Below are 26,478 nucleotides of genomic sequence, written 5' to 3'. Positions count from 1 at the left end.
TGATGAGGTTGACTCATTGGTGGAATGATGCATTATGACATCACAATCTCAGCTCTGGTCACCAGAGACTCAAACTCTTCACACTAAGGGAGGGGGGGAAGTTAGTAACATAGGCCACTTGGAGTGGGGGAGTGGCCTACTGGTTAGAGCAGCTGATGAGTTCAGTTCCCACTGCAGCTCCTTGGGACTCTGGGCAAGTCACTTAACACTTCATTGCCCAAGGTACAAGTTAAGGACCTGTCTAAAAAATATGTAAACCACTTGGATTGACAGCATATCAAATGCCATCCCCTTAACCCTTTTCTAATTCTGCTATATCTGTTTTGGATACAGTGACCAGAATTGCACATGGTCAGTGGCGTAGTAAGGGAGGGTGGGGGCGCCGGCACGCGTGCTCCTTCCCGGTACCTCTTTTAACATTCGCAGCAACCCCAATCTGCTGTTCGCGCCAGCGTTGGCTCTTCCTCTGCCTAGGAAGTGACTTCAGAGGACGAGCCGACGCTAGCACCAGCAGCAGGTGTGGGGGAAGGGAAAGGAGTGTGCGCAGTAGTGGGGGGGTGGAGAAGGAGCGGATGGGGGCCACCTCTTGCTACGCAGCTGCATATGGATACGGAGACACAATATTCTCCATTCCGTTCTTAATAATTCTTTCACATTCTATTTAATATTTTGGTCGCCACTGAGCAGAGGATTTTAAAATATCAACGATGACGCCTAAATCCTTTTTGTGGGTGGTGACTCCTAATGTGGAACCTGCATCATTTAGGTAATCTTTGGGTTCTTCTTCCCTGAATGCACAAGGCCTTTCTCTATAATGTGCCATAAGTTACTTAGCACTTTGGACCTAGAAATGGGATTCAGGTGCAGCTTAATAAGGTAGCACTTAAGTGGTTTAGAGAGGGAGGGGGGTCCTCAGCTTAAGCTGTGTGCCTAGCTGCCAATATGGCACTCAGATACCCTTCTACAATGGTAGTGCTCGGATTTGGTCATCTTTTAGGACCCTGTACAGAATTGCCCCAAAATGCCATTTTGCTTGTTATTCCAGATCATTTATAAATATGGAAAAGAGCAGCAGTGGAACCCCACTGACGATATTCAATATTTAATTCTGCTCTCTGGTTTCTATTGTTTTCTGGAAGCTTGTGTTTGACTCTATCTGGTCCTCTGGTTCTGTGCAGGAGGGAGATACAAAGGCCAAGTCCTGCAAATGGTCACCCGAAACATTGGTGTTAAGCCCAACTCTATCAAGGAGGTGTGTCCTTCAGAGAATCGGTCTCATTGCCGATCTCCCCGCCCAAACTTTGAGCGCCAGACTTAACGTCTTCTGAAATCAGCGCTCAGGATTCTATAGCCGAAAACATAGATAAAGACCTGAATGGTCCATCCAGTCTGCCCCTTCCATGGCCACGCCTCCTTTGGTGTTACAGCCTATGGGATCTGTATATGGAAAACCTGATTGTTGCCAATAAACGTCAGTCATGATGGGTTTTTTTTTTAACTGAAAGCTTTATTGAGCTTTTATATATAATAGCAATAAACTCCCACAACACAGAAAACAGTTACAGATCATCTATAACATAAGCAGATGCATGTGATTCCTTCAATGCACCCACTTTAAACTCCCACTCCCACTCCTCCAAACTTCCCCTTCCCCCTCAAATTGTTTCCAGTTTTGAGCAAAACTTCCCATTCTTGAATATTTCAATCAATAATGATGGTTAAGCAATTACATTAGGTGCGCACCCAAATTTTTACATTTTATGTAGCATCCAGGGGGTTCATAGACAACCCCGCGAAAGACAAAGGCGCGCGCCGACAACTGAGCGCAAGACGGAGGCGCGCACCGAAGAAAATTACAGATTTTAGGGGCTCCGACGGGGGGTTTTGTTGGGGAGCCCCCCAGTTTACTTAATAGAGATCGCGCCGGCGTTATGGGGTGTTTGGGGGGTTGTAACCCTCCACATTTTACTGTAAACTTAACTTTTTCCCTAAAAACAGGGAAAAAGTGAAGTTTTCAGTAAAATATGGGGGGTTACAACGCCCCCACAACGCGGCGCGATCTCTATTAAGTAAAGTGGGGGGGTTCCCCCCCACGCCCTCCCGTCGGAGCCCTAAAAACAGTAATTTTCTGCGGTGCGCACCTCCACGCTGCGCTCAATTGTCTGCGCGGGCCTTTGTCCCGGCGCGCTTTTGACCTGACACCCATCCAGGGGCCTGTTTCCAAATGGTGATAATGTGGGTGGGCTCAGTTCTGCCAGGAAGCCACCTAGTGGAACTGAATAGGATGACCAGTGGTGACAGACATGATAGGGGCAATGCCCCTGTCTGAGTGCTCAAGATCCCTGGGACAGATCTCGATTGGGGAATGCTGGAACCAGATCTCCATACACCTTTTGTAATTTCCTTAGCTCCCTCATTATTTCTATAATTGTAAGTGAGTAGAGTTGGCCTGGTAGTGTGGCTATGCTGTGGCAGAGCTCTAAGGCTTTGTTCCTCTGTACTTCTCCCTTTGCAGTCTATCTCTGTTATCAGAGTTTCATTAACATTTCTGTTCCTTCATGTTAAGCAGAATATAAGAGTTGACTTACTGGGACAGACCAAAAGTCCATCAAGCCCAGTATCCTGTGGCCAACCCAGGTCCCAAGTACCTAGCTAGATCCCAAGTAGTAAAACAGATTTTATGCTGCTTATCCTAGAAAAAAGCAGTGGATTTCCCCAAACCATCTCAATAAAGGCCTATGGACTTCTCTTTAAGGAAATGAGCCAAACCTTTTTAAAACCCCGTTAAGCTAACTGATTTCACCACATTCTCTGGCAACGAATTCCAGAGTTTAATTACATATTGTGTGAAGAAATATTTTCCCTGGTTTGTTTTAAATCTACTTAGTAGCTTCATCACATGCCCCCTAGTCCTAGTATTTTTGGAAAGAGTGAAGAAGCCATTCACAACTACCCTTTCCACTCCACTCAGTATTTTATAGACCTCTATCATATCACCCCTGAGCCACTTATTCTCCAAGCTGAAGAGCCCTAGCCGCTTTACATTACATACAAGGAACAAAGACGTTTACAAATAATACAAAATATTGCCATAAAAATAATACATCATGGAAAGAAATATGATCACGTGACACCATATTTGATAGAATCTCATTGGCTACCCATTAATCAAAGAATAACATACAAAATAGTAACATAGTAACATAGTAGATGACGGCAGATAAAGACCCGAATGGTCCATCCAGTCTGCCCAACCTGATTCAATTTAAAATTATTATTATTTTTTTTTTTTTCTTCTTAGCTATTTCTGGGCGAGAATCCAAAGCTTTACCCGGTACTGTGCTTGGGTTCCAACTGCCGAAATCTCTGTTAAGACTTACTCCAGCCCATCTACACCCTCCCAGCCATTGAAGCCCTCCCCTGCCCATCCTCCTCCAAACGGCCATACACAGCATTATTAGTTTTCAAAACAATAACTACAAATGAACCTCAGTTTATTAATCGTTTACTAATCCCTCACGTTTCAAATCGTCTTCTTCGATCTAACACCCAGGAGCTACTTATGGTCCCCTCATTGAAAATAATAGGAACCAGGCGTCACGATATTTTTTCAGTCAAGGCCCCGCTTATTTGGAATACTCTCCCTTTATATATTAGAAACATCAAAGACCTCACTTTATTTAAAACCAACCTAAAAACATATCTTTTTAAAGCTTCTTTCAATCTTTAAAGAGGAATTTTTCTTCGATAATTTAAAATAATCAAATTGTGAAAAGATTTTACTTTACTTATTCCCCAACCCCAATGTTCTATCCTACCTAATCCAGTTTTCTTCTCCCCCCTACGGGGAAACAACAATTTTGTAACTTTTATCCCCTTATGTTTTTTTCCAACCACTCCAGTATTGTCTGTTTTGTTAGTTTGTCACGACCATGTTTTTCTTATTTTCAAGTTAATAATGTTTTTAAGCTACAAAAATATTCTTAACTGTTTTTACCCCAATATTTATTGTTATGTTATTCGCTTAGAATTTGTAAGCGAACCATTAAATATAAATAAACTTGAAACTTTAGCCTTTCCTCATAGGGAGGTCGTCCCATCCCTTTTATCATTTGGACTTCCATGATGTGACTGAAGCAAAAATGTATCTTTCCTAAAAGCTAGATTAGTTTCTACAGTATATTGAGAGTAAAAAAGTAGAGACTGAAAACATTTACCCCAAGTCCCATCTACGACAAACATTTATCAGCTGCAAATCTGCATAACAAGCTTCAAGGAGAGCTCTGATTTAATGGTGCAAGGGTAGTTCTTTTCATCCACTTGCCAGATTTTTAAACCACATATAGTAGCTAGTGGCCCGCCGTTGACGTTTCAGAGCACATGTCACAGGATGCAACAGTGGAAAGAAATAATGCAGCATACTTCAGTGTGGTGGCTACCTCTGGCCGGCTCAGGGCAGTGTTGCCACTTTGCCCTGTTTCTAGTGATGTAACATAGTAAAAGACAGCAGATAAAGACCTGGACGGTCCATCCAATCTTTAATATTTAGACCACAGAAGTCCCCTTGGTACTGTCTTTAGGTTCCCACTGCTGGAGATGCCATTGAAACCCACTCCAGGCTATCCTAACCATCCTGTCACTAGAACTTCTATCAAAGCTCTCCCCAGCTCTTCCTAAACCAAATCACCATACAGGTATAAGGGCCACAGATCATGCAGGATTGCCCAATACTAGCCTTAGTTTTTTTCACTCAGAGAATAGTTAAGCTCTGGCTTCCCCTATGTCTGTCTCAATAGCAGACTATGGACTTTTCCTCCAGGAACTTCTCCAAACCTTTTTTAAACCCATCTTACGTTAACTTCCCTTATCATATCCTCTGGCAATGCGTTCCAGAGCTTAACTATTCTCTGAATGAAAAATGAATTCTTCCTATTTGTTTTAAAAGTATTTCTCCATAACTTCAACGTGTCCCTTAGTCTTTTTAATTTTTGATGGAGTAAAAAAATCAATTCTCCATGACCTACTGGCAGCTTGCACGGGGAGGAGGCAGAGCTTTCTGCAGGGACTGTGTCTGTCATGCCACTCTGCCATTGCGTAGAGCTGGACCCAGAATGAATCGGAGCAAGCAGGGGCAAAGGGTTTAGGGGTGGCAGTGGAATTTCAAGGGTTGTTTTTTTTTTGCATCTAAAGGCAATGTTACAGTTGCTTTACCTAAGAACCTGAGAAACACGATCCACTGACTGGGACTATAGAAAATGTATAGCCTGCAGTGCTTTTGCCTTGGAGGTGGGGTCCTCTTCCAATAAAATATACAGGCAAAGAGAGAAAAAAACAGATCCTTTCTCCTCTCCCTGATGCACTGGCATTCAGAAGATGGCCTCTTTCTGAAATTCTTGTTTTTTTGGCCTATACTTTCAGTGTGAGAGGGAGGAGGCCCTGGAGCTGAGAGAGGAGGAGATGGAGCCGTGAACGTGGTCCACCAGCAAAGTCTGCTCATCCCTATTCTAATGTTTCTGCTGGATGAACCAACAACTATTCTCATGTTTCACTTCTTTATTTTTACTATTGTCTTTTTAAAATATTTTTGTGAACAGTTTTTAAAAGCAGTTAAAAAATCATGTAGTCTGAATTTGTCAAAATTGCCCGTATGGTCCGGAGAAACAACACACTCATACGCTGCAGGGAGCAGAGCTCAGACCTTGGACGACAGCATTGGAACCTCCTCAGTCATGAGCCAACTTTACGGTCAGCCCTACTACAGCCTACTTTGACCTGTCCGGTGGAATAAGAAAAGGAAGCTGCTCTACTCTCGGGTCTATTTTGTAGAGGTCCGTTTCAGTTTGGTAAAGTACTGCAAAGAAATTTGGTCCTAAATAAGAAGTGAGATCCTGAGAATACTGCCAGCTTAAGGTATTTTCATGTGGAAAAAAAAAAAGGTTTGGCAGTCACGTACTGGAACTCTCAGATCAAAAAAAGCAACCCAAACAAGTAAATGAAGGGAGTGATGGTGTGGATGAATTTTGGAGGACTCTCACACAGCTTCTTGAACTTTCTCAATTTTCTCCAGGAGTCTGTCATATTCATATCTGAGGTCTTGCAAGGACTCCCTCATCACCACCATGTTGTTCTCATTATTTTCAATTTTAACAGAGTAAGTAACCAAATTATCTACAGCAGTTCTGAGCATGCCCAGGTCCAACTGGGCCTCACTAACAGTAGACTGTAACTCATTGACAAATCTTTCCAGCGACAACACTTTGTCTGAAAATGTTTGGGACTTTTGAAAGTTGAGGGTACCCGGCCTCTCTGCTTCCAGGTCATTCACTTTCTGAAGCTCTTCCTGGAGTCTGTGAATCTCTGCAGTCATATGGGGCAGTGTACTAATGTCTCTCTTTAGCTCCTCTACCTCACTGGTTAATGAGTCTTGTGATTCTCTTAGACTCTGCACAGCATCTATTTCCAACTGGCTGTTATTGTCTGAATTGATAACTGATGATCTCATCACATCTATAGCTTCCTGAATAGCTGCAAATTTACCATCCAAGTCTTTATAGTCAGACAGAATGGAATTTATATTGTCAGACTGTTGAGCAGCAGATAATGTTAATTCATGCATATTCATTTCTATGAGTTCTAATCTGGAGTCAAAGTTTTTGCTGTTTCCCTCAATGCTTTCGGAGAAGTGTTGTTTCTGTTCCTTCAGAGTGGACTGAGTCTGTAGAAACTCTTCTTTGAGACTAGCTACGTCAATAGGCAGATACATGAAAGTCTCTTGGGTGCTCTTGATTTGATCTATTAAAGTGTCCAGCATACCTTGTTGTGTTTCCACTCTCTCGTTCAAAATCTCTTGGCCTTGCTTGAGTAGGGAGACGTTATCTGCAGAACTTATGGTGTCCTTTAGCAGCTCAATTACTTTGTCTTTATCTTCCAGCTTAGTCTGTAATTCACTAATGCTATCTTGCACTTCCTTCAGCTCAGATGTTAGTAAATCTGAAACCTCAAGTGAAGCGACCTTTGCTTTCATACTGTTTATCTCATTTTCGCTTCTCTTCTGCACTGAAGTAAAAAGAGCAATGTTATCATTTATAGATGTGGTCAATTCTGTGAGCTTTTCCTCTATGTTTTTTTCAAAAAAGGGAAAGTCCCGTTCCCTTGCATCTTTCACATCTTGAATGCCATTGGACAGGTCTTTCAAAATTTCATCTTGCAGCTTTTTAAGAACATCGCTGATCTTCCTTGTTTCTCTCTCACCTTCCCGAAAAACTCGTTCACTTTCATCCTGTTTCTGCTCAACGTCCTTCAAAACTGACTGGATACTTCCAACAGTCACTTCTAGAGAATTTACCTAAAATGGAAAAACAATAATTTATCATACAATATGTTTCCCAAAACGAAAATTAGCATTTATCTGAACATAGACAAGTAATAACAGGTTGACTTCAGGACTTGTACAATGGTGAGTTGGGAGCAGAGCCCAGGTTTCGTGTGTGTGCGTGCTCGCACGCCTTTGGGTTGACCACCAATCCATTGTTGCATGCACAGTGAAGAATCCTCCCTGTGCTGTTTCAAGGCAGTATACAGGAGTGGTTTGCCATTGCCTTCTGGGACAAGGCAGTGGCTGCTGCCAGAAGGATTCTGGGCTGTATAAAGAGAGGCGTAGTCAGTAGAAGGAAGAAGGTGTTGATGCCCCTGTACAGGTCATTGGTGAGGCCCCACTTGGAGTATTGTGTTCAGTTTTGGAGACCGTATCTGGCGAAAGACGTAAGAAGACTTGAGGCGGTCCAGAGGAGGGCGACGAAAATGATAGGAGGCTTGCGCCAGAAGATGTATGAGGAGAGACTGGAAGCCCTGAATATGTATACCCTAGAGGAAAGGAGAGACAGGGGAGATATGATTCAGACGTTCAAATACTTAAAGGGTATTAACGTAGAACAAAATCTTTTCCAGAGAAAGGAAAATGGTAAAACCAGAGGACATAATTTGAGGTTGAGGGGTGGTAGATTCAGGGGCAATGTTAGGAAATTCTATTTTACGGAGAGGGTGGTGGATGCCTGGAATGCGCTCCCGAGAGAGGTGGTGGAGAGTAAAACTGTGACTGAGTTCAAAGAAGCGTGGGATGAACACAGAAGATTTAGAATCAGAAAATAATATGCAGGCCCAGTCGATATTCATCCGAGGCCGCAAAAGAGTTAATCGGGTGCCAGCTGAATTAGGCCAGCACCCGTGTAACTGTTTTACCCTTAAAAGCTCTCCCACCCCCCAGAAGGGAAATACATCTCCCAGGGATGTCTGGGTTATATAGTGGTGGGGGTTGGGGGGGGGGGGTCCTGGCAATTGATATTGGGCTCTGTGATAGCTCAGAGTAAACAGAGACACGTAGGCTTCTAAAACCGCAGAGACACATTGGCCTTGCTGATATTTACTTATGTAAAATGGGTTCTGCCACCGCAATATACCCCTCCCCCCATACACACGTCAGTTCCTGCATACATTTTGGAAAAGGTTCTCTGTCAGCAGCTTATTTTCTAAGAAGAGCAGACATGTTTTCTGTCATGGGCCCACAATGGTGGAACTCTCTACCACAACATATTACAATTGAAAGAGATTTGCATTCTTTTAAAAAATCTTTGAAAACTCACCCTTTTAAAGATGCTTTTAATACTCAATATTAAATAATCTTTTCTTAATATTTTAATTTTTTAACTAAACCCTTTCCCTTATGTTTTCCCCCGTATTTGTTTTTCTATTTAAAACAGATGTAATCTTTGCCCTTTTTTCCCTCCATTTCAAGTTTGTCTTGTCTTAAAACTGATGTTACTGAGTTTTAATTTGTATCTCCATATTTTATGTTTTTTACTTATGTACATCGCTTTGTAAACAAATTTAGCGATAAATCAAATATTAATAAACCTTGAACCTTAAAGTACTACCAGGATTTGACATATCTCAGTTTTGATTTGATTTTCTTCATTTCTTTTATCATTTATATTCCGCTAATACTACAATTCTATGCGGATTACAAATTATTCAGGTCCTCAAGCATTTTTCCCTAACTGTCCCAGTGGGCTCCCACTCTTTCTAATGTACCTGGGGCAATGAGGATTAAGTGACTTGCCCAGGGTCACAAGGAGCAGTGCGGGATTTGAACCCACAATCTCAGGGTGCCAAGGCTGTAGCTCTAACCACTGCACCACACACTCTTTCTGAAACCTCCTTCATATGTTCACACGCTGAGATGATGTACACCTTCTTCAGAGTGTGTGAGTATAAAGGCCCAGATGCACCCTTTTATCGAATTAATGCAAACCTTGTTCTGGGGTTTGCTCTTCAAGGCTTACTATACCTGCTTGAGCGCACTTTCCATGGCTTGATCCAGGTTCTCTTCCTGCCTTGTCATAGCCTCCTGTCTCTTGCTCAGTGTGCGGACTTCTTCTAAGAGATGATACATGCAGTGTATGAGAAAAGCTGCCCCTGCCACAGCCGCCACCGAGACAAGGAAGAGCACCACACTGCTGCAGCTTCTCCTCAGGGCTGCCCTGGGATGGGAGTTGCCCGCTTTGCTTCCTTTGCCACATTTATTCTTCGCCACGTCATCGGGAGCCTGAGGGAAGGGGGCACTTTTATCCGTCCCCTTGCTCCTGTGCTTTACAGTAGACATGTCTGAACTCAAACAAAACACGGATACTTTGTCTCCAGAACAGGAGAAGTTTTGCTGCTTGCTCCAGTGTGTCAATCAAATCATCAGCACAGATCAAATGCAGAAGCTTCCACTGCTGGCCCACCCACTCTCAGGCTGGGTTCATTCTCCTCCCCTCCCAAACCCCTGGCCCACTCCATTCAAACTCCTCAATTGCAGACCAAGCCCCCTCCCATGACTCCACGCCTTTCTTTCTGCTGCTACTGCCTATTTCCCCACCTCAGCCTGCCACGTCCACAGAGTATGGAGGGAAGAGAGCTGCAGATGGTGTTATTGGTCTGCATTCATGGGATTTCTGCTTGGTCAGGAGGTGGAAGCATATTAGAAATAAAGAAACTGAACCCTGATGTGGTAATCTTGTTAGTCCAACTGAATGTCCAGAAATAAAGGTTAAGAAATCAAAACAGAAACACATTATAAGGTGATCACTTTTGTTGGACTAGCTAAGATTTCTGGAGGAAGGGGTTTTAGCTCCCCCTTCCTCCCCAAATTGCACAGAATAATCTCATCTAAATCTTGGATTTATATATTGTGTCATCTTCCCAAAAGGAGCTCGACTGGGGTTCACATAAAAATCGATAATCAAAGTGAAAGTAGTTCGATTAGAGAGAAAATAACTTATTAATGAACATCTTAGAAAGAAGATCACTAACTGCTGAGTTCTAGATGGCTGTAAAAGTAATGAGAAAGAATACCATTTTTAAAGCACTATTGTGTAATGGTGCATGACTGTCGGTTGCATCATGCACAGCTGCAAGAGGTGCATCCAAGTGGGCGGAGCTTCCATGCATATGTGCATGCCATGACTACCAGGCATTCAGGGATCCGACAGTGCGGATGTCTGAATGCTCTGACGTGTTGTTTGCTTTTATTAACCTTCATTTCTGGGCACTTTGAACTGCTTAGCAGTGTGGCTGCTCATGCATTTGGACTACAGAAGCCTGCAATACCACGTGATTGCCACTAGGGGGTCTTGGCGACGGGTTGTCGCCGTCATTGGCAGCCAATCACCAGCGCGCTGCGTCCGGCCTCGCCCCCTCCCCTCTCTCTGATACGTGTACGCGAGCGGGCCGAGTCGCGGGCGCTCTACGTGGTTTCCATGGCAATGGTTTAAGCTCCGCCGTGTGCGACGTCCCTGAACCCGTCCCCGTCCCGCGCCGCGCGCTCCCGCTGATGGCGGCGGCGGAGTGAGAGGAGCGGAGGCCGCTCGAGACGCCGCCATGGCCGGACTCATCAAGAAGCAGATCCTGAAGCATCTGTCCAGGTGAGGGAGGGGGAGGGGATAGGAAACTGCTCCCCCCCCCCGGCCCGAAACACAGCCGAGCGCGAGGGGGGGCCACGAGAGAGAGCGGCAGGGCCCGAATGAATATGCAGGAGAGAAATTTGCATGTATGCAAATCTCTCTCCTGCATATTCATTGCATGTATGCAAATCTCTCTCCTGCATATTCATTCGGGATATCTGGGACTGTGAGAAGAGAGAACTTGGCCTCTTTGGGGCACATTTGGGGGGCCTTCGTTGCAGGAGGGGCTAAGTAGGGCATAAATACCACAGAAGAATGAATGAACGCAGGGTACACAAATGCCATCACCGGGCTAAAGCCCAAGCATCAGATTAATTCCTGGGGGGTTCAAGGACGTCGGTTACCCAAACGGCAGAGAGTGGATTGGAAGATTCTTGCAATCACTCATGTTTCCCCAAATCTACCAACCTAGTAGGTATCTAAGATCAGAAAACAGGGTGAAGTTGAGACTAGAGGCTAAGATGTCAATGATGTATTAGGATTGGGGCAACACTGATGACTGTGGTAGAGAGTTGCACGGGGACAGAAATCCCACCCATCCCCGCCCGTCCCCACCAGGATCCTCTCTGTCTTCACCCGTCCCCGCCCAGGATCCTCCGTCTTCATCCGTCCCCGCCAGGATCCTCTCCGTCCCCACCCGTCCCCACCAGGATCTTCTCCGTCCCCGCCAGGATCTTCTCCGTCCCCACCCATCCCCGCCAGGATCCTCTCCGTCCCCACCCGTCCCTGCCAGGATCCTCCGTCTTCACCCGTCCCCATCAGAATCCTCTCCGTCCCCGCCAGGATCCTCTCCGTCCTCACCCATCACTGCCAGGATCCTCCATCTTCACCCGTCCCCACCAGGATCTTCTCTGTCCCCACCCGTCCCCGTCGGAATCCTCTCCGTCCCCACCCGTCCCCGCCAGGATCCTCTCCGTCCCCACCCATCCCCGCAAGGAATTACCTCCATCCCCGCCTGTCCCCACCAGGATCCTCTTCATCCCCACTCATCCCCGCCAGGATCCTCTCCATCTCCACCTGTCCCCGCCAGGATCCTCTCCATCCCCACCCGTCCCCGTCAGGATCCTCTCCGTCCCCACCCATCCCCGCAAGGAATTACCTCCATCCCCTCCCATCTCCATAAAAAGCAGCAATTACTTCTAACAGGATCATCAATTCCACAGTTTCTTTTGTGTTTGAGCTGCTGTTTTCCTTGTGGAATCTCTTTGGTGGAACCCTTTTTTTGTTTTCTGTTCAGGTAATTAACTTATAAACCCCTCTTTTACTAAGGCTGACGTGTCCATTATATTATATGGACGAACCCTGCTTCCAAAGCCTTCCATCCCCGTGGGAGTCCCGTTGGCTAGAGGGGGAATCCCGCGGCACCCCCGCAGGACCTGCAGGATTCCCGCGATCCCCGTTCCCGTGCAGACCTCTAGTCTGTGGCACTAAACTTTGGAATGCCTTGCCTGGTATTCTGCAATGTTGAAAAGGCAGCTATTCGTTAATGTCTTTCTCTGGTAATCCCTCTCTGTGGTTGATACTGCTTTTCTGGAATTTTATGATACAATCCTCAAGAATATTTTGAAATGAATTTGACTATTAATGTCTGACCTGCCAATGTCCTGAAATTTTCTGATACAGTGTGGGGAGGATGACATTTAAGAACTTGTTAAAAATGTGTCTATTTTGCTTTCCTGTGTTACTCGTCTGTTTTTTTTTTTTAATTGATTGAAGGGAGCTTAAGATAATGTGTATGTAATTTGTAAACTTCATAGCCAATATGCTGTATATAAATTTTTAAATAAATAAATACTTTGTTTTAATGCTGTTTTTACCTACCAACCATTCTTTGCAACTCAAAGAGGCGCTGAAGGGAAAAAAAATGGACTCTCTTGTTCTTTTCTGTTCATTGGAACATCATGTAGTTACTGTAAGTGCCTTGCTCATTTCTAAAGGCTGTTCTGAGAAAAGAAGCTACTACTTTGAGAGCCTGTGCCCTAGAACTTAGTAGATATTGAGTTTCCACTAAATCCTGGTGAGGGACAAAACAACATAGGGAGTCAATGAAGATTACGCAACTAAATTCTGCATAATCCGGAGCTAGGAGACTCGCATACCGAAGTTGAAGATTAACTGGTGGAAACATTAGCCTTTCAAATAATTCCTGAACTAAGAGTAGTCATAGGTGCAATTGGCCATAAACTTTGCAGTGTAGAGTCATCAAACGGGTCTCCAGATTAAAGGTCCGGCTAACAATCTCTGGTGAGGTCCTAATTTTTGAGTATTGTGTACAATTCTGGAGAATGTACCTCCTAATAGGATGGAGTCAGCACTGGTCAGTAGCCTTTGTTATAAGTGTATGGGGACAAGCTTAAAAGACCTGTGTATTTTGGAAGAAAGGAAAGAGCTATGATAAAGACTTAGATATCTTTCTGGTATAAATGCATGGCAGGATAGTCTCCCTCAACTGGAAGAAAACTGCAATGAGAGGACATGCAATGAAGTGAAAAGCCCTGGGAAAGACTATGGAAATACTTCTTTATGGAAAGCAAGGTGGCTGTGTGGAACAGCCTTTTGCGAAGGTGGTGGAGACAAAGACTGTGTGGGAAAAGCATGTAAGACCTCTAAGGGGTAGATTGCCCAGATGGGCAGACTGGATAGGACATGTGGTCTTTCTTTGCTGTCATTTTCTGTGATTCTTTTGCTGCCACTGTTGGGTTCTACCATTTGGCCTTAAGTCAGTTCCTTAATTATTCACCAAGACTCGGATTCTATAAACAGCACCATTGTCATTGGCTGCCTTAAAAACAGCTGCTGATCATGTATCAGTCGCACAACGGGGCCATTTATAGAATCATGGCTTTGAGAAAGGTAGGTGCCAGAAAAGTAGGCCAGGGTTCTGTGTTAGGCGTCACTATATCACTCTATGGCATGGCTGCACCTCGAATACTGTGTGGTTCTGGTCGCCATATCTCAAAAAAGATATGGCAGAATTAGAAAAGGTACAGAGAAAGGGCATCAAAAATTATAAAAGGGATGGAACGGCTTCCCTATGAGGAGAGACTAAAGCGGCTAGGGCTCTTCAGCTTGGAGAAGAAATGGCTCAGGGGTGATATGATAGAGATCTATAAAATAATGAGTGGAGTGGAAAGGGTAGATGTGAATCGCTTGTTTACTCTTACAAAAATACTAGGACTAGGGGAAATACAATGAAGCTACTAAGAAGTACTGTAGATTTAAAACACACCGGAGAAAATATTTCCTACAGCATGTAATTAAACTCTGGAATTTGTTGCCAGAGAATGTGGTGAAATCAGTTAGCTTAGCGGGGTTTAAAAAAGGTTTGGATCATTTCCTAAAAGAGAAGTCCATAGGCAATTATTGAGATGGCTTGGGGAAATCCACTGCTTATTCATAGGATAATCAGCATAAAATCTGTTTTATTACTTGAGGTCTAGCTAGATAGTTGGGACCTGGGTTGGCCTCTGTTGGAAACGGAATACTGGGCTTGATAGACCTTTGGTCTATCCCAGTATGGTAATTCTTATATTCTTATATACCTTTCCCACACCTACCTTTTATGTGAATTGTGCCTACGGAGGTGCTTTATGACGCTTATCACCACTACCGACTTAAGCCGTGCCTAAAGTGGCATTAGGCATTGTAAAGTGCCTCCATAGGCGCGATGTAGTTACTGGTGGTTTTTTTTTGTTGTTGTTGTGGTTAGGTAGGTGCCTAGAATCTTTCTTTTGTTATAAACCACATTTAACTTAGGTGCCTAAGTTAAGGCACCATTTATAGAATATGGACCCAAATGTCTCAGGTGTAGCAGGAGAGGCATAACCACCTGGGTGCCAGAGTTCCTGGGGTTTGTCATAAAGTATCCCATGTTCCAACTAAGCCCATCACTGCAATTGGAACAGACTCAAGTGAAAGTCTTTCTATCACAGCAAAGAGCTGATTAAAATACAGAAAATGGAGAGTAGGTTTAAATGGTCAATATTCTCAATGGAGAAGGGTAAATAGTGGGGTGACCCAGGGGTCTGTGCTGGGAGCACTGCTTTTTAATATTTATCAGTAATCTAGAGATGGGAAGAACATAAAAATAGCCTTACTGGGTCAGACCAATGGTCCAGTAGCCCATTCTCACAGTGGCCAAGCCAGGTCACTAGTACCTGGCCAAAATCCAAGGTGTAGCAATATTCCATGCTACCAATACAGGGCAGAAATTTGTTTCTTTCAGAGAACTCAGGGATAATAATTTGAAAAGAAAGAAGTCAGAAAAAATAGTATAAATGCAACAAAAATAAAATGACCAGTCTATGGAGGGTGATCAAAATTATATGTTAATTGCTCAGAAACATGAAACTCTCTAGGGAAGGATAAAAATCCCCCTTGTTGTAAGAGTTCACCTTCCAGTCATTGCAACTGCTTTAAACAAAGATCACGCTCCAAGCCATGTTTAATAAAATAAATTAGTGTCAAAGTCCGTCTGAAACATTCATTAATAGAAAGTAATATCTTCTCTTCTTATAAGAAATGCAACCATCACTGTTGTTAATGAGGTGTAATACTTTCACTTATCTTATAAATAAAGTTCCAGGGGTCCCAAAGTGGCCCCGTTTCGATTTCTGCCTCAGGAGACCCAATTGTAAATGTTGTAGGAATCTATTAAGCTGTTAGTAACTGTTATATTAACTTGGTGATATGCAAACACACCACTGCTGGGTAGCAACGTTGATTTTGATTTTCAGTTCAGCTGGCACTGAAATCCCAACTGTATCAAAACATCCATCATTTTGCCAGCCTTGTGAGCAGGTGCATTGTTTTGCATGAAGAGAACTCCTTTCCACAGCTTCCCTCTCCTTTTTTCTTTCAATGCCTTCTTTAATCAGCACAGCAAGTTACAGAAGTATTCTGCATTAACTGTTTGGCCCCTTGGAAGATAGTCGGTCATTACAACCCTTCTTGATCCCAAAACATTGTGGCTATGACCTTTCTTACGGACTTTTGGGTCTTGAATTTCCTTGGCCTTGGAGGACCTGAGTGCCACCATTACATAGACTGTTTTTGTGTCAGGATCATAGTGATGTAACCATGTTTCATCAACAGTAACTAGTTGTTCCAAAAGGTTGGCACCAGCTTGTTGAAAATGCTGCAAAATCAATTTGGAAGTGTCTACTTGATGTAATTTCTCTTCAGCATTTAAACATTTTTGCACCCACTTGGCTGACGGCTTCTGCATACCCAGTTGCTATTGGATTATACATCCAACATATTCTCTGGATATTTTTAATGTCTTGCCAATTGTTTTAGCCAACATTCACTGATCTGCCAAAATCGGATCATGGACATGGTCAACAATTTCAGGAGTTGACACCATTTGAGGTCTCCCAGACCAGGCTGACGACCAGGGTCAGCTGGGGTAGCCCCACAGTCTGGACAACACCAAGCTAACTCCAGCGATGAAGGCCAGTTGACCAGGTTGGCCTCTCGCTGCCTGTCAGGGAATCTGGAGTCTATACAAGGCCCATCGCTGGCACTAGCTTAACTGACACGAGCCTTCGAGTCTTATCTGCTCATGAGGCCCTGTTGGTACCGCCCTTCTGACACAAACGTGTCAATGGGTGGAGCCAACAGGACTTTCCCAAGTGCGTGGACATGAAGGCTTTTCATTGAAGTTAGCACCAGTGCTGGGCCCTGTATGGAATCCAGATTCCAGGTCAGGCAGAAGATTAAAGGAGGAGAAACGCTTGACTTGCCCCGGGGGGGGGGGGGAGGCGGGAGAGGGAGTGATGTTGGACTGAGGGATGTGGGGAAATGGAGAGAGTTGGTAAGGCTAGTTGGCTAGATGGATGGATGGGTGTGGAGAAATGCTGGACATGGATAGGGGAGAAGGGATATGCTTATGGGATGGAGAGGAAAAGAAGAAAAAGAAAGAAATGCACATGGATTGTAGAGTGGGAAGAGGAACTGAAGAGAAAGGGAAGATATGCACATGGATGAAGAGGAAGAGAAAGGAAGAAGGTACACATGGATGAAGTGGAATGGAAGGAAATAGAGAGAGGAGATGCACATGGCTGGAAGGGAAAAGGAAGAGGGGAAAAGATGAATGTGGATGGAGGAAGGGAGGGGCATGAACTTGGGACACAGAAGGGAGGGAGGGGGGTACTCGGTTGTTATTTGTTAGACTTAGGGAGTACTTGGCTTGAAGTAGTCGAGAAACACTGATCTAATGTACCTGGGGCAGTGGAGGATTAAGTGACTTGCCCAGGATTTGAACCCACAACCTTAGGGTGCTCAGGGGTGGGCAACGAGGGCCGCAATCCAGTCGGGTTTTTAGGATTTCCCCAATGAATATGCATGCAAATAGATCTCATGCATATTCTTTGGGGAAATCTTGAAAATCCGACTGGATTGCGGCTCTCGTTGCCCACCTCTGCTATAGCTCTAACCACTACGCCACACTCTCCTGTATTCTCTGTCTCATAGTGAAAGCTGTTGAGCAGGTGTTTCATGGACCTCAGGTGATCTTGCTGGAAAATTATATGTCACTTTGTTTCTTTTCCTATTTTAGGTTCACTAAAAACCTGTCTCCTGACAAGATCAATCTAAGCACATTGAAAGGAGAAGGTCAACTGACCAACTTGGAACTGGATGAGGAGGTGCTGCAAAACATGCTGGACCTTCCAACATGGCTGGCCATCAACAAGGTCTTCTGTAACAAGGCCTCTATTAGGGTGTGTATATCCTGGGTGTCTAACTGCTGCAAAGCCTCTGATGTAAAGTCAAGAGTGTCTCTTCTATTGGAAGAAATTTCACCAGGCTGTTAGAATTTGGACTTTTTGAGATAGTCACAATTACCTCGCTGAGGTTTGTCTATGAAGCAGCGATTCAGTACTTAGGCCCTGATTCAGCTGCAAGAGGCAATGGGACAAGTAGAATATTGATACGAGACAAGTGGGTTTATAGTGGGTTTACCAAGTGCCAGTAATTAAAGAGATATTTAATTAGCAGGCCTTTTATTTAGAATGGGTGGAGAAAGTAAAGTATTTATCCTATATAATAAAACCTTACCCACGCATGCGCTTTTAAAACTGCGTGATCCCTGCCGCTGTGATTTATGATCCGTGGCCGTGTTCCATTTTAGAACGCGGCGGCAGGGATCATTCTAGCCACTCCCCTCTTCCCGCCCTCACTCACCAACCACTGGAGGCAAGCTCTCTCCCTTCTCGCGTCCTCGCCGCCCCGATTGGTGCTGGCGGTGACTGCCGGGAGAAGGGCTTCGTGGAGCGCCGCCACCCGCCAACACCTTCACAGTGCAGTGAATGGAAAGGGCAAGACAGAGGGTGAACAGTAGATAGAAGGAGACAGACACTGAATGGAAGTGTGGGGGAGAGGAAGGACAGCCGCTGAATGGAAATCTGAGGGACTGGGGGAGCAGACTTTGGAAGGAAGTGGGGAGGAGAAAGAAAAAAGGGCACATGTAGGATTGAGGGAAGAGGATAGATTTAGAAATAAAGATAGACAGACAGGGGGCCAGGGAGAGACAGACAGAAAGAATGACAGACAGACAGCATCCAAGGAGAGAGAGACAAATTTTAAAAAAACAGACAGACAGACATGTACTGTAGCACCCGTTAATGTAACGGGCTTAAACACTAGTAATTGTAATATATGCTTAGAGTCTTTGTTTTCCATGTTTCAGATTGTGGTCCATTTGGATTTAAATACTGTAATTGTATTATTGTGAGTTACTTAGAATTAGTAGCTGGGTTAAAAGTTAGAAAGGCTTCAGGTTTAATTTCATTTATTTATAAAGAAATGAATGCCATCAGTATGATGTGTGACAATATTGACTGTACTCATTGTCCAGGTTCTCTGCTACCTCTCAGTAAGATCTCAGCAAGCTGTTTACTGGTTTCTTTTAGAAAGGATATGGGTCACTGTGATCCCCAGCCTAAATGCCATTTCTGCTAAGCGCGTCCTCATCTCAAGTGGGCTCTCTCTTTCCCGTTCATGGCTTTACACAACACCCAATACATTTCCATATCCCCTCAACCAGCTGCTTCCAAAGACATCTCCTACCTGCCTCCCCTTCCCTAACACTTTGCTTCCCTTTACCTCTACTTGTTCAGCTGTCCCATACCAAGCCCCTCCCTCTCCCACCTAATAAGATCTAGAATAAAAAATTTAAGCTAAATAAGCAAGCATATAAATGACAGGTTATAAAGTAAGGCTGCTTACTAAGCTACACGTCTGCAGGTTATTTCTTAGTCCAGGTACTCAGACCTACCTTGCAAAAATGAACACCATCCAGTGGCTCATCCTCCTTTGCCGGTTTAGTAATTGTCTGCTAGGCCAGTCCTGTAAGTGTTCAATGGTGTCTTTATGGTTAATAATTGGGCACCCTGTATCCACCTTGATCGGTGCTATTTAAAGTACTAGGTCAAAGTACTTAAGTTAAAGTAAAGGGAAATGGATGTTTTGATCCTTAAGTAAAAGTACAGCAAAGAACACACAAAAAATTGACCTGAGTAAAAGTACAAAGTGCTGGGATTACAATAAATGCAACTACTGTTAACGTTTTTATCCCAGAACTTTATTGAAGTCAATATACGAGAGTTCTTCAAAACATTTCTACACTTTCATATTTTCCCGGGAAAGGGTTGAGGCGGGAGAAGAGGTAAGAGGACGTGATTTAGAATGTCTTGTGATTATGTGGAAAAGTGATGTCGTTGGCTTTTGAGATATTTAATAGCGTTTAAGAAAATAAAAGTGCAGAAAAGTTTTGAAGATCCCTGTATTGGGACAATTTGAAATAGTTTTGCAAGATGGACACCATCGTATATATATTTACCTATGAGTAAGAAAAGAAACAAAAGAACAAAAAAAAAATACAAAACTAAAATACAAATAATAAAATGACTGTGAATTGAACCACCTCAGAACATCTGTCTCCATTTTTCTATTTCAGTTTGGCTCTCGAGCAGTCATGCGTCAAGCACCGGACTTTGCCATGCTTTCTTAATCACCTTCTCTCTTTAATGTATTTGAGACAAGTGGTGTCAGAGGAGGCAATTCTCCCTCTGTTGAATCTTTCACTCACGTTTTTCTTTTCCTCGGTTCAGAATCCAAGTAAAAATAGCACCTTTTGTCTTGGTTCTCTCGAGCATTTCCACATCCAGTGGGAGGGACCCTATACTTCATTCATCCTGTGAGTTTGATTCTGCTGCTTAAGGTGCATCCTTTGGCCCCCCTTTACAGTCTCCCCTTATTGTAGTTATTCTTGGTTTCTCTCTTATCTGCTTCTAAGAGAATTTTGAGCTACAAGTTTTAAAATGCACAGATCCCTTTTTCTGGTTATGGAAGCAGGCATGCTGATTTAAACAATCATGTCCTTTCTTCCAGAGGCGGTGACCTCATTTCAGGTAGATAAGAACTTTACTTGCCAGATCTCTATCTTTACCCCTCTCCTTCCTTTATCTTGTAACGTTTACAGATTTTCCTTTGCAAGAGGTAATCAACAATTTAAATTATCTCTTCCTTCCAAGAAAGGGATAAAAGGAGTCAAGATTTTCATTCAGTCTTTGACTTTTAAGCTTTCTCAACTTTGGAATGATCTCCCACTACTTTTAAGGAGTTGTGGTTCACTTCAACTTTTTCGTAAATCTTTAAAAAACATTTTATTTGCTAAACGCTTTGAAAAGTAATCTTCCAAAACTTAGTCTCATTCCTCGTGGTCTTTATTTGTTAAGGTAAGAATTGTAAACCGAGTCGAGCATTCTTGGATTGATGTCTCGGTATATAAAACCAAGCCTTAGATTAGATTAGCGTAATTTAGTTGGTTGCTTCTATGTAAGTCTAACTTTCAGGGTAAGGCAGATTGATTTTTTTTTTCCTGGGTTCATTGCTTGGTAGCTGAGGTAATATTTAATCAGCATATACAGTAATTTGACTTCAAAAGGAAACAGCAGCCTTCTAAGGTTTGAAAGCTTTCTACCAGAGACATTTTGACCTCATGGGTGAAGTTGAGAGCAATACTTAAAATTCTCAGCTGCAGACAGGGCTCCATTATATTTAAAATAAAAATCCATCATTATTTACATTGTCTCAGACTCTTTCTGATGTCATCCTTCTGTTTTGTGGCAAGTTTAGTCTATCACCAACCAAATCATCAAGCTCGAGTCAAGATGCAGGGTGAGATATTGGATGGCACGGTGTAGAGTGCCTCAGGGATTGCCTTTATCCCCTAAACTGTTTAATGTATTATTAAGATCACTGGGGGCTAAATTAGGATCTCTGAGATGCACATCATTTATTTATGCAGATGATATTACTGTTTTGCTTCCAGTGTTAGAGGATTGGAATAATAGCTTGAAACCAATCACTTGTTGAGTAGATACAGGAGATCAATGGGTAGCATCACACAGGTTAAAACCAGAGAAAAAACATCATTTTTTTGTTAGTCTCTTTTATCCATCCAAGGATTGATAATCAATTTTCCATAGCAAATAATTTGGATAGGTTTGATTTTTCTGCAATAATATTGGTAGTCAGGTAAAATAACCAGCTTTCATTGGAATCACAAATTAACGATGTTACGATATCCTTTTTATTGCTAAAGCAACTAAGTTGAATTAGGAGATTTTTGAATGTACAAAACTTTATACTGGTGGTGCAGGCTCTTATGCTGTCCAGGGTGGATTATTGTAATTGTGTGTGTATATGAGCTCCTTTAAGTCTTTGCTGAAGACATGGCAGATGGTTTACAATACTGCACTTAGACTTTTCCATTCCATTGGAAAAAATAATCATGTCATTCTCTATCTAGTTTCTCTACGTTGGTTGCCTGTAGAGGCTACGATTAGATTTAAACTAGGTCTGATAGTATTTGGAATTTACCACGGATTGGCTCCTCAATATCGTTTATTAGTACCATCTATGTATTCTATGTGGTCTTGGAGATTTTCGAAAGTTACATTATCCATTTGTTAAGGGTATTAAATCAACTAAGGTGTTTGCACCTTCCTTGGTTTATCAAGCAATAGTAGCCTGGAATGATTTGCTGTTCTCGGTGAGACAATTAACAGTTTATCCAAGTTTTAGAAAGTTGGTAAAATCAGATCTTTTTAGAAAATATTCGTTGTATTTTAGAATTTTAAATTAATTCCTGGAATGTTCTAGCTGCTTGTGTATTGTTACCCACTTTCAGCTGTTGAGGTATTATGCAGGATACAAGAATTTACCGTATTTTCACTCATATACCGCGCACCCGTGTAAAACGCGCACACGGGTATAGCGCGCGGGGAACAGAAATTTATGTAATAAAATTTTAATATAGCGCGCACACGCTTATACCGCGCAAGCTAAAACCTCCTCCCGCCTACTCCGAACCGGCATCCTCCCCCCCCCCCCGCTCGCGTCACCCTCCTCCCCCGCGATCCTATATCCCCCCCCCCCCCCAGCACCGCAAAGATAACTCTTACCCGATTGGGCACCGGCACCAATGCACAGGATGTGCCAGTGCCCGAAGATCCTCCCTCGTTGGGATGGGCTCCGGCATTCCCCCTGCGAATCGGTATCCTCCCCCCCGCTCGCGTCAGCCCCCCTCCCCCGCGATCCTACATCCCCCCCCAGCACCGCAAAGACAACTCTTACCCGATTGGGCACCAGCACCAATGCACAGGATGTGCCAGTGCCAGTGCCCGAAGATCCTCCCTCGTTGGATTGGGCTGGGCTGGGCTGGGCGGTGCGGGAGAGATCCTCTTTCTTCCTGTGCCGGGCTGGACTAGGCTTTGAGCATTTGCGCATGCTCAAAGCTTTTTGGTCTCGCTGAGCGAGATATCAGTGATCCTCCAATTTTTGCACTAAATTGTACTACCGTATTTTCACGTAGATAACGCGCACCCATGCAAAACGCGCACACGGGTATAGCGCGCGAAAAACACAAATTTATGTACAGAAATTTTTATATACCGCGCATACCCGTATACCGCGCATGCTGCCCGACTCTCCTTTCGCCCGCCCCGACTCTCCTCTCCCCCTTGAAGTCCTGTCCCCACCCTGAAAGCCTGATGCCCCCCCCCCGACATCCGATTCACCCCCCCCCCCGCAGGACCGCTCGCACCCCCACCCCGAAGGACCGCTCGCTCGCACGCTTGAGCTCCCTCTTGCCCCGATCGTGTCGGGGGGTGCCGCGGTTGGCTGGGGCAAGAGGGCTTGAGTTCCTTCTTGCTCCGATCGTGTCGGGTGTCGGGACCGCCAAGAGGAAGCAGCAGGACACCGGTAGGAGTTTCTACATGATGGTGGGGGTCGGGAGGCTGTGGGGTTGCGAGCGGTCCTTCAGGGTGGGGGTGCGGGTGGGAGTGCGTGCGAGCGGTCCTTCGGGGTGGGGGTGTGAGTGCGTGCGAGCGGTCCTTCGGGGTGGGGGTGCGAGCGGTCCTGCGGGGGGGTGAATCGGACGTCGGGGGGGGGGGAACTATGTAAAAAAAATTTTGTACAACGCGCTCACGTGTATAACACGCAAGGGTATGCGCGGTACGTAAAGTATAACGTGCGCGTTATATGCGAGAAAATACGGTAATCTTCCCAATAAGATGTTCTAGAATCACAAATAAGTCGTTATCTCTAGAGCTGTTAAAAGGGAAGTTAGTTTATATTGCAATAAAGTATTTTCATCAGCTGTATAAATACAGACGTGTCACAAATGACTCAGATGTCATGAAAACAAATTGTATGAAATAGGAAACACTTTCAATGATGATGCTGTAATGTCCTGTAGTATAATACAAGGATAGCATAGGCTAACTAATATAATAAAAGGCTAAGCCGTGCATGCGCACTCCCATCGCGTGTTCTGTTTTCCGTGCGCTGTAGGGCACCTCAGATAGGAGTGCGCATGCACGCGAAACACTCTCTCCTCCCCCGAGGCGGATGTCGGACGCGGCGGCTGTCGGCCGTGCTGTTCTTCGGTCTGCCCTGCTCCTGCGAAGAGGCGCCGCCGCCGCCGCGTCTTTCAACTAAGGTAAGGAGCTGGGCAGACCGATGCAGGGGAGCTTTTAAAATCTTCAGGCGCGACAGACATACTTAGGTGGGAAGGAGGAATAAAACAAAAGGAAAGGGTTTTTTTTTTCTAATTATTTCTGATCTCTGAGCTATCCCACCTGTGTCTTATCTGTCCTGCTATTACAAGGTGTTTGCAGTCTTTTCTGATTTGCCTTTTTTTTTTTTTGTCTTTTGCAGATCCCATGGACCAAACTGAAGACACATCCAATTGTTCTGGTGCGTGCTGAAAGCCACTTTTTGAAATGTATTATGCAAGCAAATGCTTACAATATCCTATGCACGTAGTGATCATAAGCTGTTTTGGATAGGTTTCAAACAGGTTCTGAGTCAAAGGGGGCAACAACATACTTAGGAGCCAAGCTTTCAAAATTATTGGGGTACTAAACTGAACAGAAATTACCTCTCCCTGGACACAACAAGGAGTTTGTTCAGTATAAGAAGGAGCTGGCTCCTATGTCAACATATTTGAACCTAAGTTATTTCAGCTCTAATTCTGCATTGCCTTTCTTTCAGGCTGGCACAGGGCTGGTATATAATTGCTCAGTAAAACACATGGGGGCTAATTTTATAAAACTTTTTTTTCTGCTTATAAGTCGAAGAATTCAAGCAGGCTCTGAAAGGCATTTCCCCCTCATTAAATAATTTGGACTATTAATCCTATAAGTACAGATTACCCACTGTTTCTAGTCATGTTACTGCTCCTCATTCCTTTTTTCTTTTGTATCTGTAACTCCTTGTTTCTCCCTGATGCTGGCAAGGGGCAGAGCTGGGACCAACTTAAAATGTGGAGTCCCACATCAAGGAAGCACCAGACAATCCACTCTCTCCTGAAATAATGGAAGACCACACCAGTTTTGTAAATTCCAAAGATAAACTTTACTCTTCTCAAGGGAAAAATGCTTGAGTACCTGATTGTAAAAACCGCTTAGATAACCTTGATAGGAGGTATATAAAATCCTAATAAACTTAAACTTAAACTTAATGAAAAGAGGTGCTTTCTTGAACATTGGAAACAATTAGTAGAAGAACACAGTCCAAACTGTCCCCCTGTTGCTCAGTGGTACAGATCAAAAGCCAAACCAAAAGACAAATTTCCCGCTCAGAGCCAGATCTTAAATCTCTTCTGGAGTGAGGTCACAATTTGAGACCATCTTCCAGAAGTCCAAGAACTGGCTTGACTTCTTAGGGCTAGATTCAATAAGCAAACCGATTATGTACCGATCGGTTTGCGAGCCCTTTGCGACTCGATTTCCCTCCGACTCGATTCACTGACCTGTGTACCGATCTGTGCATGCAAATGAGGGAAACGGCATGCAAAGTAGGCAGGGATGTGATTTACTAAACAAAAATCTTGAGCACCGACTGGGCTGGCCGATCAACAGGAAGCGACTGCTGGGGACCAATCGCTCACCTCCTTTCCGACTGTCCTGTCAGCCCTGCAGCAAACCTGTTCTTTGCCTCCCCTGACTCTCCTTCTCTCTGCCGCCCTTTCCTGCAGTGCGAGCCCATGGTTTTAACACGCTTTAAACCCGCGGGTTAAAACCACAGGCTCGCACTGCAGGGCCAGTTAAAAAAAAAAAAAAAAAAAGACAGCAAACATATGCGCAGACCATCTACAGGCAAAGTAGATGGTCTGTGCATGCATCGGGATCGCTACCTAGCGATCTGTGTCGGCGGATGTAGGCGTGCCTCCGATCGCCCCCATTAGAATATTCTTGCTTCCAGAATCGATTGGCCCTGCCCGGATTTGTCACGATCGGGCAGGTTAGTGAATTGGGCCCTTAATGTTTTCCCCTAGGCTTCTGGAAGCTGCTGGATTCCTAGGCAGTTTCCAGAGGTGCCTGCAGTCTGTGGTTCCTATGAAGACCCAGGTGTAGGAGCTTTTTTCTCCCCTATTGTTGTGAAGCTCTGAAAGCCAGAGCTGCCCTGCTTATACCTGTACACAGCACTGATAATGTTAAAACTTTGAGATTGCAGTTGTGGAGTCACGAGTGTAATTCAGAGGAAGGTGTGATGTACGTGATGCTTTATGAACATTTTACAGAGATGACTTGTTATGAAATTAACCCCCTTTAGTGTATTGTGTTTGTCATCAGATAAAAAACATTCCTGCTCTTTTTAACTCTTCCATAACCTCAAGTCCTTTCTCCCTTGATTGTTTCCTCTCTCTTGTCCAGTCCAAGCATTCGACCCTCCCTTACCCTGGCTTAGACCTTATTTTATTTTGTTTGATATGCCATAATTTCCCAGGAGAGTATACAATGTGTTCCACAAAATTTCAATATACATACATTGCCCTTTTTCCCTCAAATGATTCTGCCCGTTCCTTTGCCCTTCCTCCATTAGCTATTTATTATTCATTCCACAATTCCCCCAGACAATGCTCAGAATGGGTTATAAAATAACATTCATAAAAAATAGAACAGTC

At 44.1% G+C, this 26,478-nt stretch overlaps 2 protein-coding genes across 4 annotated transcripts in view; one reads left to right on the top strand and one right to left on the bottom strand.

Annotated features, from left to right (window-relative positions):
* Nucleotides 1-5,139: 5,139 nt before the first annotated feature.
* CKAP4 (cytoskeleton associated protein 4) lies at nucleotides 5,140-9,772 on the bottom strand. The gene is made up of 2 exons (XM_033952935.1): nucleotides 9,344-9,772; nucleotides 5,140-7,345 (listed from the first exon to the last, which is right to left on the bottom strand). Exons 1-2 carry the CDS (start codon nucleotides 9,656-9,658, stop codon nucleotides 6,032-6,034), a joined length of 1,629 nt encoding a protein of 542 aa, XP_033808826.1. The 5' UTR covers nucleotides 9,659-9,772; the 3' UTR covers nucleotides 5,140-6,031.
* A 992-nt stretch (nucleotides 9,773-10,764) lies between these two features.
* The window catches only part of UHRF1BP1L (UHRF1 binding protein 1 like), a 92,211-nt gene continuing 76,497 nt past the window's right edge, over nucleotides 10,765-26,478 (top strand). For 2 of the 3 annotated variants that reach the window (XM_033952933.1, XM_033952932.1), the window contains exons 1-3: nucleotides 10,768-10,961; nucleotides 17,560-17,722; nucleotides 24,228-24,266. In XM_033952933.1, coding sequence (XP_033808824.1) covers nucleotides 10,918-10,961; nucleotides 17,560-17,722; nucleotides 24,228-24,266 — 246 coding nt within the window. In that variant the 5' untranslated portion in view covers nucleotides 10,768-10,917. Of the gene's footprint in view, nucleotides 10,962-17,559; nucleotides 17,723-24,227; nucleotides 24,267-26,478 lie in introns of all 3 variants that reach the window. The other variant, XM_033952934.1, reaches the window with a different exon arrangement.

This window comes from Geotrypetes seraphini, chromosome 7, assembly GCF_902459505.1.
Source record: "Geotrypetes seraphini chromosome 7, aGeoSer1.1, whole genome shotgun sequence".
In the NCBI taxonomy this organism is placed as follows: domain Eukaryota; kingdom Metazoa; phylum Chordata; class Amphibia; order Gymnophiona; family Dermophiidae; genus Geotrypetes; species Geotrypetes seraphini.
The sequence above is the reverse complement of the archived record's forward strand: the minus strand, read 5'-3'. Positions and strand labels throughout refer to the sequence as shown.

Bases quoted from the DNA above. Each gene is read 5' to 3' on its own strand.
- CKAP4 (XM_033952935.1), bottom strand. From the start codon at position 9,658: ATGTCTACTGTAAAGCACAGGAGCAAGGGGACGGATAAAAGTGCCCCC. The intron at 7,346-9,343 runs GTATAGTAAGCC...TTTCCATTTTAG, and splicing joins TGGAAAGTGCGCTCAAGCAG to GTAAATTCTCTAGAAGTGAC.